The 18,429-nt window shown below is 47.1% G+C and overlaps 1 protein-coding gene across 1 annotated transcript in view; it reads right to left on the bottom strand.

The window, feature by feature from the left end:
* Positions 1-2,435: 2,435 nt before the first annotated feature.
* DENND5A (DENN domain containing 5A) overlaps positions 2,436-18,429 on the bottom strand; it is a 100,461-nt gene continuing 84,467 nt past the window's right edge. Inside the window, exons 13-23 of the mRNA XM_034995424.1 lie at positions 16,629-16,713; positions 14,403-14,487; positions 13,800-13,928; positions 9,764-9,885; positions 8,410-8,555; positions 7,701-7,819; positions 7,083-7,264; positions 6,357-6,439; positions 5,744-5,867; positions 5,031-5,199; positions 2,436-3,456 (exon numbers count right to left, since the gene is read on the bottom strand). Coding sequence (XP_034851315.1) covers positions 3,273-3,456; positions 5,031-5,199; positions 5,744-5,867; positions 6,357-6,439; positions 7,083-7,264; positions 7,701-7,819; positions 8,410-8,555; positions 9,764-9,885; positions 13,800-13,928; positions 14,403-14,487; positions 16,629-16,713 — 1,428 coding nt within the window. The 3' untranslated portion in view covers positions 2,436-3,272. The remainder of the gene's footprint in view (positions 3,457-5,030; positions 5,200-5,743; positions 5,868-6,356; positions 6,440-7,082; positions 7,265-7,700; positions 7,820-8,409; positions 8,556-9,763; positions 9,886-13,799; positions 13,929-14,402; positions 14,488-16,628; positions 16,714-18,429) is intronic.

Below are 18,429 nucleotides of genomic sequence, written 5' to 3'. Positions count from 1 at the left end.
TAAAGGAGAAGCAGTGCTAGGTTACCTAAAAGAGACTCCTCCCCTTATTCCCTGAGACTTAAGGCCCCGCCATGGGGTGAGTCGGTTGTGTGTAGTCTGCGATTTTCAGGCCACACACTGCACTCGAGACACACCATTGCCATGCCTCAGCCTGGCAATTGTGCTCTGACCACAGGTTTCCATGGCTCACATCCCAGGAGGGCCCAAAGCAGCAGGACTCGTCTTCACAGGTGGAAGTGTGCACTAAGAATGCCACACCCAGGTGACACGGCTCTGGTGACGTGGTGCCGGCAGCATGTGGTCTTTCCTTCAGTCCACAGCTACCGAGCACCGGCAAAGTTCATGCCAAGGAGCCCACAAATCTGCTCCCCTCCCCGTCTCAGACGTGACTCTGGCACTAGACTTCCCTGAGCGTCACAATCTGGCTGGCTCCTTCACATCTGCACGCCTTTGCTCACGCTGTTCTCGCTACCTGCAACACCCACTCCCTCTGACAATCCCCGACCGCCCTAAGCACAGCTCGTTATGGTCACTACCTTCCCTGGTGTCATACTCCCCCACAGCAGCACTTGCCTCTGAGTTCCTTGAGGACCAGGGGTCTGGGTCTCAGTCAGGAGCCAGGGCTTGATACAACAGGGCAGTAACAACAACCAGGATTCGTCTAGCACTTACTGCACACCTGACCCTGTTCCACACGTTACGTGTAGTCAGGTAGCAGTCACAACCACCCTTTGATGCAGGTACTACTAGCATTCCCATCTTAAGATGGTGAGTAAATGGAGGTTCAGGAATTAAGTAGCTTGCTCTGGGTCACATTAGCAGTGCAAGGATTTAACTGAAGGACTTTTGGGCCCATAGTCTGTCATCTTAACCACTGCCAATGAATTCATTTATTCCACAGATAGTTACTGGGGAAGTAGCCAGTTGCTACTTTGTGAATGGATTGCGTCCTTCCCTCATAAATCCAAGATTTAGAATTAGCGAATAATTAGTACAACAGTTGCAGGTGTTAGGAAGGAAAATAAAGTAGAATAAGGGGATAAAAGTGACTGATGGGACTTGTTAGTATTTTAGAGTGGTCAGGGTGGGTCTCTCTGAGGACATCTGAGCAGAGACCTGAATCAAGCAAAGTAGTAGTTGTCGGTGGAAAAGCCACAAGCTTGGAGTGAGACAGTTCTCCATGCAAACTACCTATCGGATGTGTGGCCTTGGGCAAGTGACTAAACTTCTGTCAATTTCCTCACCTATAAACTAGTGATAATCTACATTTGCCTTGCAGGGGTATGAGGAAAAGGGAGAAGTGTGTGTGTAAAGGACCTGGCTTAAGGTCATCTCTGGCCTAGGCCCACAACAGACATACATGCAGCGAGTTCTATGCTGCCCTTCTTGCCCAGCCAGGAATCTCCCTTCCCCCTCACCACCTACCTCCCCAGCTTCCAAAAACCTGCAGACTCCTGTGGCCCACTCACGCTCCCTGCTGGCAGGATATGGCACTGCAGCTGTCCTCAAAGCCTCCCACTCCTTTCGCCTCTTCAAAAAGCCTTACCTGGGCACTCACCGCCAGCCAGTCACCAGGGATGGAGATGAGTGAGAGACCCTCTGCGGACCCTCCAGGGGCTCAGAGCCTAGGGAGTGGGCCCACCATGAAAGCAGCAACAACCCAGAGAGGAGGTACCAGCATCTAAGCAACTCCAGGAGCACAGTGACAGAATGATTAAATGTGCCCACGGAGGATTAGGGAAGGCTTCATAGTGGGTGACTCCTAAAGTGACCCTGAACAATGAACAGGAAGTAGGCACCAGGGGAGGCATTCCATCCAGGCAGGGAGAACATACAGGCAAAATCAGGGAAGCATAAAAGAGGACATTAATTGGTTTGAGGTCCTCTATCTGACCAAGCCACACTTCTGGAACTTCCTGCAAAAGTAGGTTGGTTGAAGAATAAAACTGAAGCAAGCTGGTTCCCAGACCCTCATAAAGCTCTACTATATACCATTTGGGGAAAAACAAATGCTTCTCTCAAGAAAAAGGTTTTTTTATCCTGAAGGAAGATAGCATCTCATGTACCCTATGTTCCCACACCTGGTCTTCCTTACCCTTCAAGAAATACCCCATCTTGTCTCAGTCAACTGACAACCTTTGCAACCTTGGCCAGGTCCCTTCCCCTCTGTGCCTCAGCCTCCTCTTCTGTGGAGTGGGAAAATAACACTTATGTGCATCCTTCTCAAAGCGCCATTTGAGTTATGAACTATGAAAGCTCCTGATGCTGCAGCAGGAAGGACCCAGGAGACGCCAGGCCCTGGGGGCAGCACCCTGGGCAGTTGAGGAAGGAGCCAAGGCAATGCTACAGCTTCTCACACTCACATGGACCAAACGGCACCCCTGCCACCCACTGCTCACAAACCCCCATAAAAGTCAGGGATCCATGCAGTTTTGTTTCAGGTGTTTTATTAAGTGGGCCATACTGTAGCTGGTTTCTAGGTTGCAAAACAACATAAATTTAACAATAATAACATAGCCAGTTAGACTGTGACAAGCTTCTTCCTTCCTTAAAAAAAAAGAAAAAAGAAAAAGATTTAAAACACACAATGGAGGGTTAAATAAATAAGAGGAAAAAAAAAAAGAAAACCTGTTAAAACATGCTTATGTTTACTTCTGTGCAGCTGTGTGCCAAGAGGAAACGTGATCTTCTGCACGATGGTGCATCCTGGCATGTCTCCGTTCCAAATAATACTGACAGAAAAAGAAAAGATGTGGGACTGACTCATCGGTGCTTGCAGAGGCACTACTAAAAATCCCTTTGATTGGAGCTTGGGGCTTCCTGCTCAGCACACCTGTGTGTGGCCCGTGAAAGCCAAATATCCAGAACAATGTTAATATAGAAAACATTAGTTTAAAAACAACGTGGGATGGCCTCATGCCCAGGCGGGGGTGAGGCAGCAAACTGCCTGCCCCTGCGCGCCGCAGGCTCAGTCCGGGGAGGCCGCAGGCTCCCAGCACGCGGCCGTGGCGAGGGAGGGCACCAGCTTCAAAATAAGCGGCACCAACCTCGTCTCCCTCTCCCTAGCACTCTTTCACATGAAAGTGTGTAAAAAGCAAATCAGCAAATAAACTCTAAAATAGATTATTTATTCCAAAAATCCTCTACTTTTCTTTTTACAGTGAGTGTACATCTCTCTGTCTCCTGCACAACTTGCTTAAATCCCTTGGGAAGAAGGGTCAGAGCTGCAGGGTGAGTCTCTCTCGGTCCTGCTGTTAGCTGGTGCTGGGAGGTCAGATGTCGATGCCCTTGACAAGGGATGTCTCCAGCGTGATGTTGAACTCCTGCAATGTCTGCAGCACGCGGATCAAGGAATTGACAAGTGTGTGGTCTTTGATCAGCGCCACATCCTCATACATGTGTGCGGTGATGGGGCAGTCAGCCAGCAGGGCAATCCAGTGGTGTAGGAGGTGATCTCTGGCAGGGAAGGGTCAGTCCAGATGGATCGGAAGGGAAGGGGAAAGGAGACAGTTAGTACAAGGTCAAGGGGGGAACTTGCTCCATCACTTCTTGAACTCTGAGGCTGGAGAAGTGGACAGCTTCCCCCAGCCCCCTCTCCCTCCCATCATAGTGCTTGGCAAAGACACCTTACATGGCTTTAAACGGCTCCTACTAGGGACTACTCAGCCCCAGGGACACCAACCCAACCTGACCCAAAGTGACCCAGTTACCTCCCACCAGGTCCACATGTCCTCCCCTGCCTCCTCCTGCCTCCCTAGACAAGCCCACCACCAAGCAGACACCAGGTCCAGTCAGCACCACCTCTTCCATCTCAACAGCCAGTCTGTCCCAGAGCAGAGATTAAGTAGCTTGTCCAAGTTCAGATGGCTAGTAAGTGGCTGATCTGAGAATATGAACCTAGTCAATCTGGTTCCAGAGTCTGTTTTTAACTACTCTGCCAACTTCCTCCCTTCCTTGGCCCAAATGAACTACTGCTTTAAGTTTATTTGGCCTTCACACTCTCACCTGACCCACGGGACAGCCCCTAACAATCTTGCCCACTCTGATGTATATCATCCATGGTATCAAATTCGTATCATTTCAGTCCCCTGATTAAACAACTCTGTCCTAATATGGAAGGATTCTCTGCCCCAGCTCCCTGAGGCCCCTATCCTCCTTTCAACTGTTTCCTACAACTGCCCTTCCTTCTGTTATTTCCTAACCCCACATCCTTTGCTTCCTTTGGGACTTCTCTGCTAATTCTGTCTGCTTCGAACTCCCTCCCCACTTCTACCCTTCCATTAAGGCTCACCTCAAATACCACCTCCTCCCTTCTCTGATCTTTCTCCTCTACAGCTTCAGCATAATTTATGAATGCATGCTTCCTTTTGGGACTCTCACAACCTTCTGCTTTATACTGTATGTATGTATGTATGTATGTATGTATGTATGTATGTATGTATGTATTTATTTATTTTTTAAGATTTTATTTATTTATTTGACAGAGAGAGAGAGACACAGCAAGAGAGGGAACACAAGCAGGGGGAGTGGCAGAGGGAGAAGCAGGCTTCCCGCGGAGCAGGGAGCCTGATGTGGGGCTCGATCCCAGGACCTGGGGATCATGACCTGAGCTGAAGACAGACGCTTAACGACTGAGCCACCCAGGCGCCCCTGCTTTATACTGTATTTAACCAGGACACGTAAACTTTTAAATGGTAGGGACCATGTTTTATTCGGCCCATTCCCCCTGCCTTCCATAACGCCTGGCGCATTCAAATGGTTGTTGAAGGAATGACTTGATAGACTCTGCTTCAAATTTCACCAGTGGAATGGTTTTATTCCTTCCCATCAAAATGGGCCCCCACACACTCTCATCCCCACCCCTCCATATCCCACACATATGCTTTGTACATAGGAATTAAGGGCCTCCAAGGCCTCACCTGCCCAGGGGCATCTGGTCATTAGCCACTCCCACCCCCCGCCCCATGCTAGGCCCCAGCACCACCTCCAAGGCTGGGTGCTGTGCACTCCGGACCATGAGGCTGCAGTACCTGGCTCCCAAGCACACCAGCATCTGAAACTTGCCGTCCTTGCCTATGTTCCGGGGAGTATTATTGATTGCAGTGACAAATCGGCAGAAGTTCCGGGCCCTTGTATGCCAGTTTTCCTCAGGGACAAGTTCATTCTGCTCCAAAGTCTCATAATAGGTTTGTGCTTTTTCTGTGAAGAGTAGAAAAGCTTGCCAGTGACAAAGGCTCTCAAAACCAACCTATCCCTAACTATCCTGCAGGCCACTAGCCTTGGGTCTCTCCATGTTGATGCAGGTAACTTAATGTAACAGGAATGTTCTGACATCACTGGTCACATTTCAAAATATAAGGTCCCTATTCTTATGTTTTAAATTTCTGTATGTGGTTCTTGATATAAAGATGGTCCTTTCCCTAGTCTGAAGATTAAAAAAAGAAGAAGAAAGAAAAACACTCTTGAGGTAAAAGGTTCTTCAACGAAAATTCTCCAAGTGGGTATATCACAGGGCTTGGACTCCAAATACTATCAACTGGCCTTTTGGATCTACAAGGAAAAAGTGTGAGGACTTGTTTCTAAGCCATCAAGAAAAGCCAGAGCAAATAAAAACAGATCTAATTTGAGAGTCAGCTGGTTTGGCTTCTGGACCTCAGACCCCAGTGGTCAGCACCCACACTGTGCTGATGAGTCCCCATGTCCCTGCATGCTTTTCCCACCCTCACACCCTGGCTCAACTCACCCAGGAAATCCCAAATGAAGACATTTTTGAAGAGCCGGGGGGATTTAAATCCATGCTGGAAAGCCTGTTCCAGGGCCGAGACAAGGCCACATTCTCCACAGAGCAACAGCGTCAGACTGCCTCGCTATGTAAAGAAATAAGAGAACGCCAGGCTGGCCTCAGCCAAGCTGCCTTCCCGCCACTGCTTCCCCAAACCCACAGTCCACAGCTGGGGGGCAGCAAGAGCCTGGCTGGGACCTTGTCTATCTCCCCGGCACCTGGCACGTGAGTGGCACAGAGCAGCTCCCAGGGCACAGCTGCACAAGAGAGGATGGATCTGGGTCCCCCCAAAAGGGACAAAGCCAGAGTGACCATTGCTCAGGGAGACCCAGGCAAATCCAGAAGAGGACAGGAATATACACTGTTCATTAGAGGCCCTGGGACTGTGCTGGGTCATTAGTGTGTAAGGAAAACAGGGTAACCCAAGGCAGAAGCCCCTGAGGAAAGAATCTGCTCAATGTCAAACTGAAGCACACACTCTAGACTCTGGGTTGTCCACACTACATGGGCCTAGAAAAAGATTATTCTCTCTTACTCGATATAAAGCACTGGGTTGGAGGGCAGGAAGGCTCACCTCTTTCTCGGGCTTATGGAAGTGCTTCACGATGCCATTGACTGCCTCCCCAATGGACTCCTGGATCTGCCCGGTGTTCAGCTCTGATAAAAATCAAGCAGACAACCCTAACCAATCTCAGAAGCTAACAATGCTTAGCTGACTGACCACAAGACTGAGGACACAGGAAGGGCTCATGGGACAGGCAGGATAGCCTGGACCCTAGGAAGAGTGGCTCTTGCCCATCCAACTTTGTCGAGGTAGCCCTTGCTAAAATCTTGGAGGAAAAGCAAAAGCTAATACCTCAGAGTTCCATCTCTAAGAGAGTCTGGTAAAGTTTATTTTCCATTTTACCCTGGAACTTCTGGCAACCAAAAGAGGGCCAAGACTTGGCTGTGAGGCCCAGGAAAAAGGAAGGAGAAGGCCAGGAGGCAGACCCCTCTCCTCTCTAGAATCGTATATAAATAGTACAGAGGACATAGGCCAGGCTGCATGAGCCCTCCCCTCTCCTTCCAGGGATCTAAGGAGTGTGACACCCACCCCACCCCACCCGACACACACACACACACACACACACACACATTCATGAGAGGAGGGTGACAAATGCCTGAGGCTGCTTTCTTGGCAGAAGTGGTTCCTGAGGCAGCTGCACAGGCTGGGGTCTGGACTCCCACATCAGGGTTCCCAGACATCTGCCCACATTCCCCACCTAGGTGGCATGAGGGCCCAGCCCCTCCTCCCACTTACTGGGCTTGTTGTTGGGTGAGATGGTAACGAGCCTCCGGATGACGCTGGGGGACTGCTGCAGGGGCGGGGTCCGGCACGGCCTCTCATCCACCTCAGGCTGGGACGTGAGCAACTCCCCAACCAGGACCCGCTCCAGGCTCCCGTCATCTATGCCCTTCCCCAACCACCGACCACATGGGAACCTAAAGGTCAAGCAATGGCTTGTCAGAGCTGCCAGCCCCTCCAATGTCCTTCCCCTTGCTGCTCAGCAAAAACCATCAAAAAGCCAATCCCTGGAGACAGGCTCTGAAACCAGGCTGGGGATCCCTCAAGGCCCTGCTCATCCATCCCACTGTGCATCACTGGGGAAGCCACCTGAATGATGGGTGGCCTGGAACCTGTGCACAGCAACATCATACGTCTTAGCTTGGAAAACCCTCCTTCTATTTCTTTTCAGGTGCATGAGGCAGAGGAGGAGGAAAACCCTCCTTCTATTTCTTTTCAGGTGCATGAGGCAGAGCCAAATAGTCTACCACGACCGAAAAGGTCTCCTTGAGAACTCCACATACCCAGGCATCAAACCCAAACCCTGGTATACCTTGCCCCACTATCTTAGGGCATAGCTGAGGGAACACTTACTTGTAGGTATGTCCTGTGATCTCATTCCTGACCATCACATACTCCACCAGCCATTTGGCATACAGCCCAGAGTTATCATGGCCTATCTGTACCGTAGTGAGCTTTCCCAAGTTCTGGCACTGTGAAAGAACAGCCAAATAAAGAAGGCGGGTAGGTCAAGAAAATAAGAGAACAGAGAGGCACTACTCAGAGGCACAGATCTGACTGGCTGCCTGCAACCTGGCCCCTTAGCATCCATAGGGAAGAGCTCATGGCTCTACCTACCACCAAGGCTGGTGATACAGCACTCTCATGATGGGAAATGATTGAGAAAGAAGATGCTACTATCTGAAGGAAGAACAGGGCCTACAAGCAGAAGGGTCTCGAAGTGGGACAGCAGTCTGAGATTCAGAGGTCTCTGTGAACACTCGGGCTCAGCAACTGAAAGAACTCTTGGGGATTTCTCAACATGCCATGGACAGGGAGTTATGCAAGTCCAGATGGGTAAGTGCCTTCGAGTCAGAGACCGCTTAGACAGGGCAGGCTCCCCCATTCTTGGGTCAACCCTTGGCTCTGGCCTCTGATCATCTCAGGACAGGTCAAGTGTGCTAATACATTAATACTATAAGAGCAAGACCACCATAAAACCCTGCAGAAAGCTCCCACAAGCAGCCGTTGCAAACTCAGATCCCGAAAGAGCCTGGGGTTGTGATACCTGGATAACACATACCTCAAAGGTCATCTCTAACACATTCCTGGGAATCTGCAGGATCTGTGTCTCACCCAGTTCTCCCGAAATGCAGATCCATGGGTTGGCGGTGAACATGGAGCCCCCCAGCTTCTTGCTCGGTACAATCAGGATATGGTATGGGATCACTGTTTGGGGGAAGCCACAAAGGCATTGAGGGGGGATAAGGAATCCCTCCCATACCTGAAAGGGCCCTGACCTGCCTGCCCAGGTATGCTGGCATGCTTGCAGCCCCTGCTGTACCAGCCCCAACAGAGCCAGGAGCAGCAGGCCCCAGGACCTAGTCTCTGGCTGGCTTAGAATATTAGCCAATCCTACCCTCAGTCTCTCTCCTCTCAGGGTTACCACCCAACCATCAAAGATCCAAGCCCATCTGCAGGCTCAGAGGCTAAGTGAATCTGTTCCTTAAATAATATCACCAACTCCATGTTGTACTGAATTGCTTTTCAGAGCACTTTTTAATCTATCATCTTGTGAACTCTAATAACAATCTCCAGAGAAGTCCTATAATGCCTTTTCTGAGGCACTGAAAGGGAAATAGTTTCCCCCAAGTCTCCTAAGTTCCAGTCCAGTACTGCTCTTCCTGCAGCCTACAACACTCATCCCAGAGAGGGAGGATGGGTGTCATATAGAAGCAAGAGTCCATGCTGCTGAGGCTGCTGAGTCACCCGTCAAACAGCTAAGCATGGGGCAAATTCAGAGACTAACCCCTAAGGAAAAGAGCATCCTGGTACCAAAGAAAGATGAGGCTCCAAAAGCCTTCCTTAGACCCTACTGAACCCTCCTTCCTCATGCTGCAAATAGGGAGACAGGCGCACAGCAGCAGTCAACTCTGCTCCCAGAAACCTAATGAGTTAGGGCAGAGCAGAGCTGGACCCAGATCTCCCACCACAACCCGGAGTTCTGTTACTTCAGGAAGAGTCTTTTTTCCCTGTGCGCTGGTTTGAAACCTTCTAGGATGCCGAATCACTCTCTGAGCCCAAAACAAAAGGGAAATTTCTTTACAGGTGTGCAAAGAGGGCAGTGAACTTCACCATGCCACCCACCTCCACTCCACCTTCATCGCCTTAGGCCCCCAGGGTGGTGCCTAGGACAACAGTGACAACATGATGGCCAAAAAGACTGAGCTCCCCCGTTCAGAACAAGAGTAAGAAGCTTCAGAGAAAAAACAACCTCCACAGAGGGCAAATGTACCTCTCTCCTACAGAAGCAAAAGGCAAATAGAAAGTACAAGTGACAATCTTCTTTCTTTAAAAAAAGGGACAGTGAGCTAGCCTTAGGCAGGCTCATGAAGACTGGCACTGAGAAGGCTAGTGGGGAGCACAGGGCTACTCACGGATAGTTGTGAAGACATTGGTGAAGCAAAAGTAATCGACGGCATTGAAAGAGAGGAGGTGATAGAGGAACTGCTCCTTCTCGTCGTCACAGCGCAGGAAGGCATAGCGCTTGTACAACTTTCTGTCGGAGAGGAGGCAATACATCAGTCCCCCGGCCGAAAGGAGGGGAAAGAGGCTAGAATTACTCGGTTCTGGAAGGAGACAGCTAAGGGAAGAATAAGACGTCAAGCTTCAAGTTCTTTAGAGTCACCTAAAAAAGGAACAAAGCCAGCTACTCCATCTAAATGAGGGCTAGAGGGAAAGTGGCTGAAACTACAGCAGAAACAACAAAGCCAAACTCCACCTGTGTCCAAGCATTGATGTTACTACAATGCAGTGTCAGAAGTCACGGGATCCCCTTTCCTAAACTGGGGGCTGGAAGTGTCACCCCTCAGGGATGGCACGGTTCCCCTCAGGCTTCTAGCTGGGGCATCACCCCAGTGTGCGGTGTGGGAATAGTAACGGCAGGAGGTCTGTGAACCCCAATCATTACCAGGGACAGCCTCAGACCCTCAGCAGACCTAAGACCCATGAGTCAAAACACCGCTCTGAATGTGAATGTAAGCCCAGGACAGCTTGAGTCAATAAAGGGAACGATCCAGGTCACAGACAAGGAAGAGCTACGTACATCATGTCCTTCCTCTCTTTTCAAACTTTCTCCTGTCCCCATCCCCACCCCCACTTACTCATCAAAGGCCAGCTCCTTTGCCTGACACTGTAGACCCTCTCCAACAGCAATGACACCTTCCCCAAATAGAGGGGGCATGAAGAGCCAAGTGCACAGGCCTTCAGCACAGAGAAAAAAGAAGGTAACTGTCCTGGTTGCCAAGACTGCAATCACTAAGATGGATTCAGTAAATCTCTGAAGTTTTACCTATAAGGTACACCCAAGAGATTAATTCACCATCCAGGGCCTACGATGTACAGGTGCTAGAGAGGGAACACCTATCCTCAAATACAGCCCGGGTGAATAAATCAAGTAAAGGCCATGGTATAAGACTGCCCATAATGAGTTGCAAATGAAAGGCTCTCTGTGGGAATTTAAAGAGCCATAAGCCTCAATGATCCTAGATGAGGAGAGGCCTAAAGAACAGCACGAATTTAGACAGATCTTGCAGAAGAAAGAGGACAAGGGTATGGAAACCAGTTTGGCTGGAGGTGAATGCTGAGGGAGATGACCAGTTAGCAATGAGGTTGAAAGGCTGGGCTACAGTCAAATGAAGGAAGGCCCTAAATAGTCAGCCTAAAGAGTTTGCAACTTACCCTACAAGTAATGGGTTTCTGTAATTTACCCTAGAAGTAAAGGGAAAGCCATAGTGGTTTCAGAAAATTTAAATTTAAATTTAGTGCATCTGAGGAGTGAAAGATTGAAACTAAGGCAGTGGCACTAGATAAGAAGACAGGTGGAGGCAAAGGCAAAGGACCTGAAATGTGCATGTGGAAGGTAAAGCAAAGCAAGGAGTCAAACTGGACCCCAAATTTCAAACTGTGGCGACATTTAACAAAACATTGGAGAGAAAGGTAGTTACGGTGAAGAATTCTGTGAAGCTTGCGCTTTTGTTCTGTCTGAACGAAAGGTAAGATACCTGAATGGAAATAAATGCAGGACTGGAGCTCAGGAGAAAGTCAAAGCTACAGCTTCAGATGCACAAGTCACACAATGGGTAACAGAAGTCATGACAATGGGTGAGATCCCTAAGTGAGAGAGAAGCGTGAAAGAACATGTGTGCATGCAGAGACCCGAGGACTGGAAAGGGTAAGGGGGAAGAAAGAGATCAGGATCGAGTAAGGCCACGGCAGCCATGCAAAGTGAGTTTCGAGGCAGAGGGGCTACTGCACGGAAATAGTCACTGCAGGGAAGTCAAGGGGAAACAGTGTGGGCTCAGTATATAGGAGCTAACTTTTCCCCTAGACTCTACAGCCCCCTTAACCTGCCTCGACCTAACCCCCTTCTCCAACTGCAAACAGTTTTGGAGGCTACCTGGAAGTCCCAGAGACTCAGGAGCATTCTACCGAGATGTACTCTCCAAGGCTGTCCACCTCCTCCTGTCTGTGCAGCTATGCACACATTTTATGTGCCCAACTGAGTATCTACTAGGTGCTAGGCAACATGCTCATTCATGCCCTCAGTGAAAGCAAATTATAATAAGCAGCAAGCAACTAGATAATAATAATACAGCCCATCAGTGGTGAGGCAGGTTTGAATAAATACTGTGACAAATGCTATGGGTGCCCAGGGGAAGAATGAACCCAGTCTCTGAGATGTCTAGACAAACTCTAGTGAAAAAACTTCTGACTAGGCCCTGAAAGGACTAAAGACATACTGAGAAGGGTGAGAAGTATGATGTGGCTGGAGCTTTAAGCAGACTGAAGAGAAAGATGAGAGAGAGCAGAATGAAGGAATAAATAGGTTTTGATGAAGGGCCCCTTTTTTCTCCCTTATACCCCATCCAAAATGTGATCTGTGGCAGCAAAACCCATTTTCCACTCACTGGAGTAGCACTGGGGCCAGACTATAAGGTGGAAAGTTTCTAGTACTGAGTAAATTCTGAGCTTATCTCCTTTAAACGGGGCTACAGTTTAAAGAAACCAAAATTAGCCTCCTGACCAAGGTCTGTGCCCTGTTTGCTGTGGCCTGGGCCTTTAGGCTCATACGCACCCTAGACCTAGCCACTGTTCTGGACTTCACAAAGTGCTTGTGCTCGACCCTCTTTCAGATGCCTCCCTATCCTCCTGCTGGTGACACCCACACTGGCCAGCAGGAAACACTCCTGCCTATCCTGCTACAATGGCAATTTTTTTTTCTTAACCACACACAACTGTGCCCTAGAATCTGGTGTGCATACACTTCCCTTCGAAAGGCTTACACGTTCACTTGTTCTCTTTTAGTTGTTCTCCCCGTCTCCAAATTTCATCCCTAAGCCCTTTTGTCTCAAATCAAATTTAAGTGCTTTAAAAATTGCTGTTTCACAACCTCTCAAAATAACCTAACTTATCAAGGTTTTAAACCTAGTTCTTGCTATGTTTTACATGCACAGTAAACAATCTAAATCATTATATTTTCATTTTGAATTAAAACAGATATTGCAGGTTTAATCAACTGGCTACACAAAATTTCCCCAAGAACCAGTCCTCTGCTTTATCATCCTTGGGGAAGTCAGATAATAAAGGACACCATGAAAAGATGCCTAAGGAAATGCTAAACAAAAATGTCCCAGAGGCTTGCCAGTGAAGAAAGAGCCAAACATAGGAAAAGTGGAGAGGTGGTGGCCCGAGAGGCAGAGAAGGGGGACAGTCCTCCTTCCCACTCCTCCTCTGGTAGCTAGGGTACAAAAAGAATACAAAGAATATTAAATCCAGAGAAGGGAACTGTAGGTTTAATGGCCCCTGGGAATGTGAGAACCATGGAATCTCTCCTCTTCCTCTTTCTAGGTGGAAAGTGTGGAGGGAGGGGGCCCATGAGAGCCATTGGAAAGCCTTTTTAAGCTCTAGGGAAACTCAGGAAGGGTCCAGAGAGGAAGAGGAAAGATTGTTGTTTTGGGCTGGCCCTGGCCTCATAAGAGAACAAAAGAGATAAGGGGATATCTTAGAAGTTTCCTTTTCACTCCCTAGTCCTTTCTTCCCCAGGACAGGAAAGAGACCAAGAAAATGCCCTGTGCCTAAGAGGTATACAAGTCTCCTGAGTGCAGTAAGGAGAGGGGAGCCCTAAAAACTCTGAGGTACCCAATAAGGACCCCATCCTTCTCACTACCTCTTTAAGAAAGCTATTTGGGGACATGCAAATGGAGAAGGTAGGAAGAACAAACATAGCAGAATTTTTCTTCTATAGTTAAAGAGGGAGAAGAGGAAATGCTACAAAATCTTCATATGCAATTTGAGTTTAGCTGAACACAGCAGAAATGAAATAGTGAATATTCTCCCTCCTCACACAGGGGTTTCCAAACCCTCCCCACCATTCCTGGGAGCCTGGTTCTACTCCAGGTGGAATGGCCTTACTTGGTGAGCTCATGGTCTGAGAGAAGCTGCTTCAGGTGTCTGGAAAGTAACTTTTTTTCCATGGATAGTCGCACCCATGCTCTGGCCTTCCCCACGTCAGTCTTGATTTCCCCAATGTTCTGGATGTGCCTGAAGGGAGAATGGGAAAAAGGAGGTGGGGAGTGGGGTAGAAGCGGAACTCACTACCAATACCTCCCCCTGTAAAGCCAAGCAGGCCTGGTGAGACAATCCTATCCCATCCTGGTGACAATCCACCTCTCTTGTTCTCTAAATCCTAGGCTTCCGTGTGGCTTTGCAGAAAGGCTCACCACAATTTGCAGGGGGCAGGGGGTGGGGGCAGTGACAATACAGCTCTCAAAAAAACCAGGCAAACCCTGGAGCCTGTGATACTCCGGTATAATTCTCCAAAAATGTCAGGAAACTCAACTACTCATACAGCTCTACAACTGCATCATGAAGCACAAGACCAATGACGAGGTCTTCCTGGTTAATGGAGATGCTGTAGAAGCCTACGTCACTGAGACCCTGCTATTTAAAGTAGACACCTAAGGAGCAACTGAAAACAGGCTTTTAGTGGCTTAGTATATATGAACCCAGACTGACCTCATATCCTGAATGAGGGAGATTCTCAGGGGAGACATGACCGAGCTGGCATCAGACTTCCTCCGTTCTGAATCAAGAAGTATTCCTAGAACAAAAAGGCTGGTCATGTCCCAAGAGAGATCTGACTATCCAAACAGCGATCCTGACTCTTTGTACAGGAAATAGTTGGTTATTTTGGTAACAGTGTTTCATGAATATTTATTAACTACTTAGTAGGTATCAGATGCTATACTCTTATACATATTATCTCATTTAATCCTCTAACAACTAGATAGCCAAGGAAGGTATCACAGAGAAGGAAACTGAAATTCAGAGTAGGTAAATGCTTTGCCCTAGTTACCAAGTGGCAAAGTCAGGACTGGAGGAAAAACAAATTTCTGGCTCCTGATCTAGCATGTTGTCATCATGCATCCACAGAAGCAGTATTTCCATTTGGAGCTACTACTCAGGTCCTGTTCTTGCCTCAAACTGGGCTACAAAAGAGCCAAGGGACTGTGTAAAGAACATGTCCCAGAATGCTTAGGATCCCTAGATACAACACATGCATACCGCATTTTGTTGCACTTTCACTTTATTGTGCTTCACAGATACTGGTTTTTTTTTTTTTTTTTTTTTTTACAGATTGAAGGTCTATGGCAACTCTGTGTCAAGCAGGTCTACTGGCATCATTTTTCTAACAGCATTTGCTCACTTCATGTCTTTGTGTCACATTTTGGTAATTCTCACAAAATTTCAAAATTTTTCATTATTATTATTATATTTGGCTTTTTTTAGAAGATTTATTTGTTTGAGAGAGAGACAGAAAGCGCGCATGTGAGCATGCCAAGAAGTACAGGAAGGAGGGGGGCTGTCCTGGAAGGGGCACTGCAGAAGGAACACCAGACCAGGGGACAAGAGGCCTGGCTCCCAATCTGGCCTCTTCCATGAACGCAGTATGTGATCTTGAATAAATTCAATTCCTCTCTGGATCCCAGTTTCCTCCTCTTGTAAAATAAAGGGCTGGACTAGATCATCTCTGATATTTTTTTTTTTAGATTTTTTTTTTTTTTTTTTTTGACAGAGAGAGACACAGCGAGAGAGGGAACACAAGCAGGGGGAATGGGAGAGGGAGAAGCAGGCTTCCCGCCGAGCAGGGAGCCCGATGTGGGGCTCGATCCCAGGACCCTGGGATCACGACCTGAGCCGAAGGCAGTCGCTTAACTACTGAGCCACCCAGGAGCCCCCCAACTCCGATATTTTTATTAAATTAGAAATGGAAAAGGGGATGCCTGGGTGGCTCAGTCATTAAGCGTCTGCCTTCGGCTCAGGTCATGATCGCCGGGTCCTGGGATCGAGCCCCGCATTGGGCTCCCTGCTCGGCGGGAAGCCTGCTTCTCCCTCTCCCACTCCCCCTGCTTGTGTTCCCTCTCTCACTGTGTCTCTGTCAAATAAATAAATAAAATCTTTTAGGAAAAAAAAAAATGGAAAAGAAAGGGTGGCTGGGTGGCTCAGTCGGTTAAGTGCCTGCCTTCAGCTCAGGTCATGATCCCAGGGTCCTGGGATCGAGCTTCACACTAGGCTATCTGCTCAGTGGTGAGCCTGCCTCTCCCTCTGCCTGCCGCTCTCCCTACTTGTGCGTGCTCTCTCTCTTTCTGTCAAATAAATAAAATCTTTAAAAAAAAAAAAAGTAAAAGAAGTGTTAAGAGATCATTCACATCAGGTCTTGACTCTGAGGAGTTCCAAGGTAGGACACAGCCTCTCTTAACTGATAGATGATCTCAATGCCCATCTCTGAGGTATAAAACAAAAAACTCTAAAGACAACCTGCTCCAAACATAGGACACCAGTACCACACAAATCCATTAAAAACCTAAATTGATTCTAAGACTGTCCTCTTGCTGATATAAATCTTCTATCTCACTGATCAAAAGGTACAGAAACAGGGACGCCTAACTGGCTCAGCCAACAGAGCACACAACTCTCAATCTTGGAGGTCATGAGTTCAAGCCCCAGGTCGGGCACAGAATTACTTTTAAAGGAGGGGTATAGAAATACATAACGAAAGCAAATCCCATGGCTTTGGCATACTCTGGTTCAGAGAGCCGAGTAGCTTAATATTTAAAAAAGGAAACATTATACAGCAAAGGTTCTAATGACCTAGAATAATCTACTGCAGTTGATCACTCCAATGGGGGATGGGAAAGTGGGTGGAGGGGGTTCTCCCCAGTGGTGTAGAAACCATCTTACCTGAGGTACTGAGGCTTCCTGATGTGAGTTTTCTTTGCCGGTTTTCCTGATAATGTAACAGGTGGGACCACAAGGCTGATTTCCCCTGGAACCAACACAAGGAAGAAACACCTATCAGTTTAGATTTCAGAGGCCAAGGCATCCAGTCAACACAGTCACAGATAATTTTAACATATAGATATGGGCTTTTACTAAAAAGTATCTCTACTGTTTCCTTATCTCGATGTACACCCAGATGCAATATGTACAAATATATCACCCTACTAAAATGCAGGAGAAATATAAAGAAGACTTGAAAGGAATAGAAAAGAGAAATGGTCCACCACTTCAAACAGGACATGGCTAAGAAGAGTCTGCGAATGGACCAGTGGATAAGAAAGAAAAAAAGCAAACAACCTATCAACTTCTAAGTTGGTTAAAGCCCAGCTTGGGTAGAGCATGATGGTTTCTGTACTGAGGAGCTAATATCCAGTCTACAAGATTCTACGATAGCTCCTGAATTTCCTAAAACATTTAAAGGCATTACTGCCCTTAGGGCAGGCTGAAGAGAATAAGCTGTCACTAAGATGAGGATTTACTATTGAAGGTAAAAATGAAGAGGCCTGCAGGAAGGTAGGCTGGTATTTAATTATAGCTAATATAACAGAACCTTAGCATTTTGAATGTAAGAGTTGCAATTTAAACTATTTGAGACATGTAGTAATTTGTCACTTTACCAAGGCACAAGTCTGATTAGCATTTGCAATCCTGAGGTAAGGGAGCAATTTGCCTACGTGGTGAGTGAGCCCAGCTGGCGACCCAGCCACTGCTTTGTCTCTTTCTAGTCATCCTGCAATACACAGTGCCCTTTGTTAGGTGATAAAAACTTTATTTTAAATTCATGGTAAATGTTTCTATATATCTGATATAACGTAAATGTAGTATTACGCTTTTTTTTGGTAGTAGGATTTATTATAATTTTATAAATGACTTTAGTTCTATATTTCAGAGAAGTGATAGTAATAATAATAGAAGCTACTATGTCCTGAGACTTGCTACAAACTAAGCACTATGTTAGATGTTCAAAATATAATGCTTTATTTAATGCATGTTCAAAATATAATACTTTATTTGATGCTCTCAACAATCCTACAGGATAGGTACCTCTATTTTCATTCTCTTTAGAAAAGAGCAAATTGAGCATCAGAAAGATTAAGTAACTTGTAAAAGATCAGACAGATAGTAAACAGAGTGTTGGGATTCAAGCTTCAATCTAATGGCAGAACCATTGCTCCCAATAATGATACTTTATAGACTGCCTGGAAGAGATCATTTAATTTATGAAGTTATACATTCTGAAGAAAATTTTATGCTCTTGGATGAATGTGAGGATTTAAGGTCTCAAGATTTGTCCCTTGAGAATACTGGGGATCTATTTTGTTTCTATCCATTTGATAGATTCTAGGGGGAAAAAAATCAAGCACTTGAATGGAAGAAAACCCTCATCTATAGATCAGAAAGCTGTTAACATAAACTTGCTGTATGTTTGGATATCCTATAAGATTTAACCAACTTAAAAAAAAAAAAAGGAAAAAAAGGGGGCACCTGGGTGGCTCAGTTGAGTATCTGCCTTTGGCTCAGGTCATGATCCCAGAGTCCTGGGATAGAGCCCTGCATCAGGCTCCCTATGGGGAGTCTGATTCTCCCTTTCCCTCTGCTCACCACCCGCCAATCGTGCTCTCACTCTGCTTTCTCTCTCTCTCTCTCTCTCTCTCAAATAAATAATCTTTAAAAAAAAAAAAAAGGATTTAACTAGCTTAAA

The sequence above is a fragment of the Mirounga leonina genome, unplaced genomic scaffold (genome assembly GCF_011800145.1).
Source record: "Mirounga leonina isolate KUSES-001 unplaced genomic scaffold, KU_Mleo_1.0 Mir_92, whole genome shotgun sequence".
Lineage (NCBI taxonomy): Eukaryota > Metazoa > Chordata > Mammalia > Carnivora > Phocidae > Mirounga > Mirounga leonina.
This window is presented reverse-complemented; position numbering and strand designations above follow the sequence as displayed.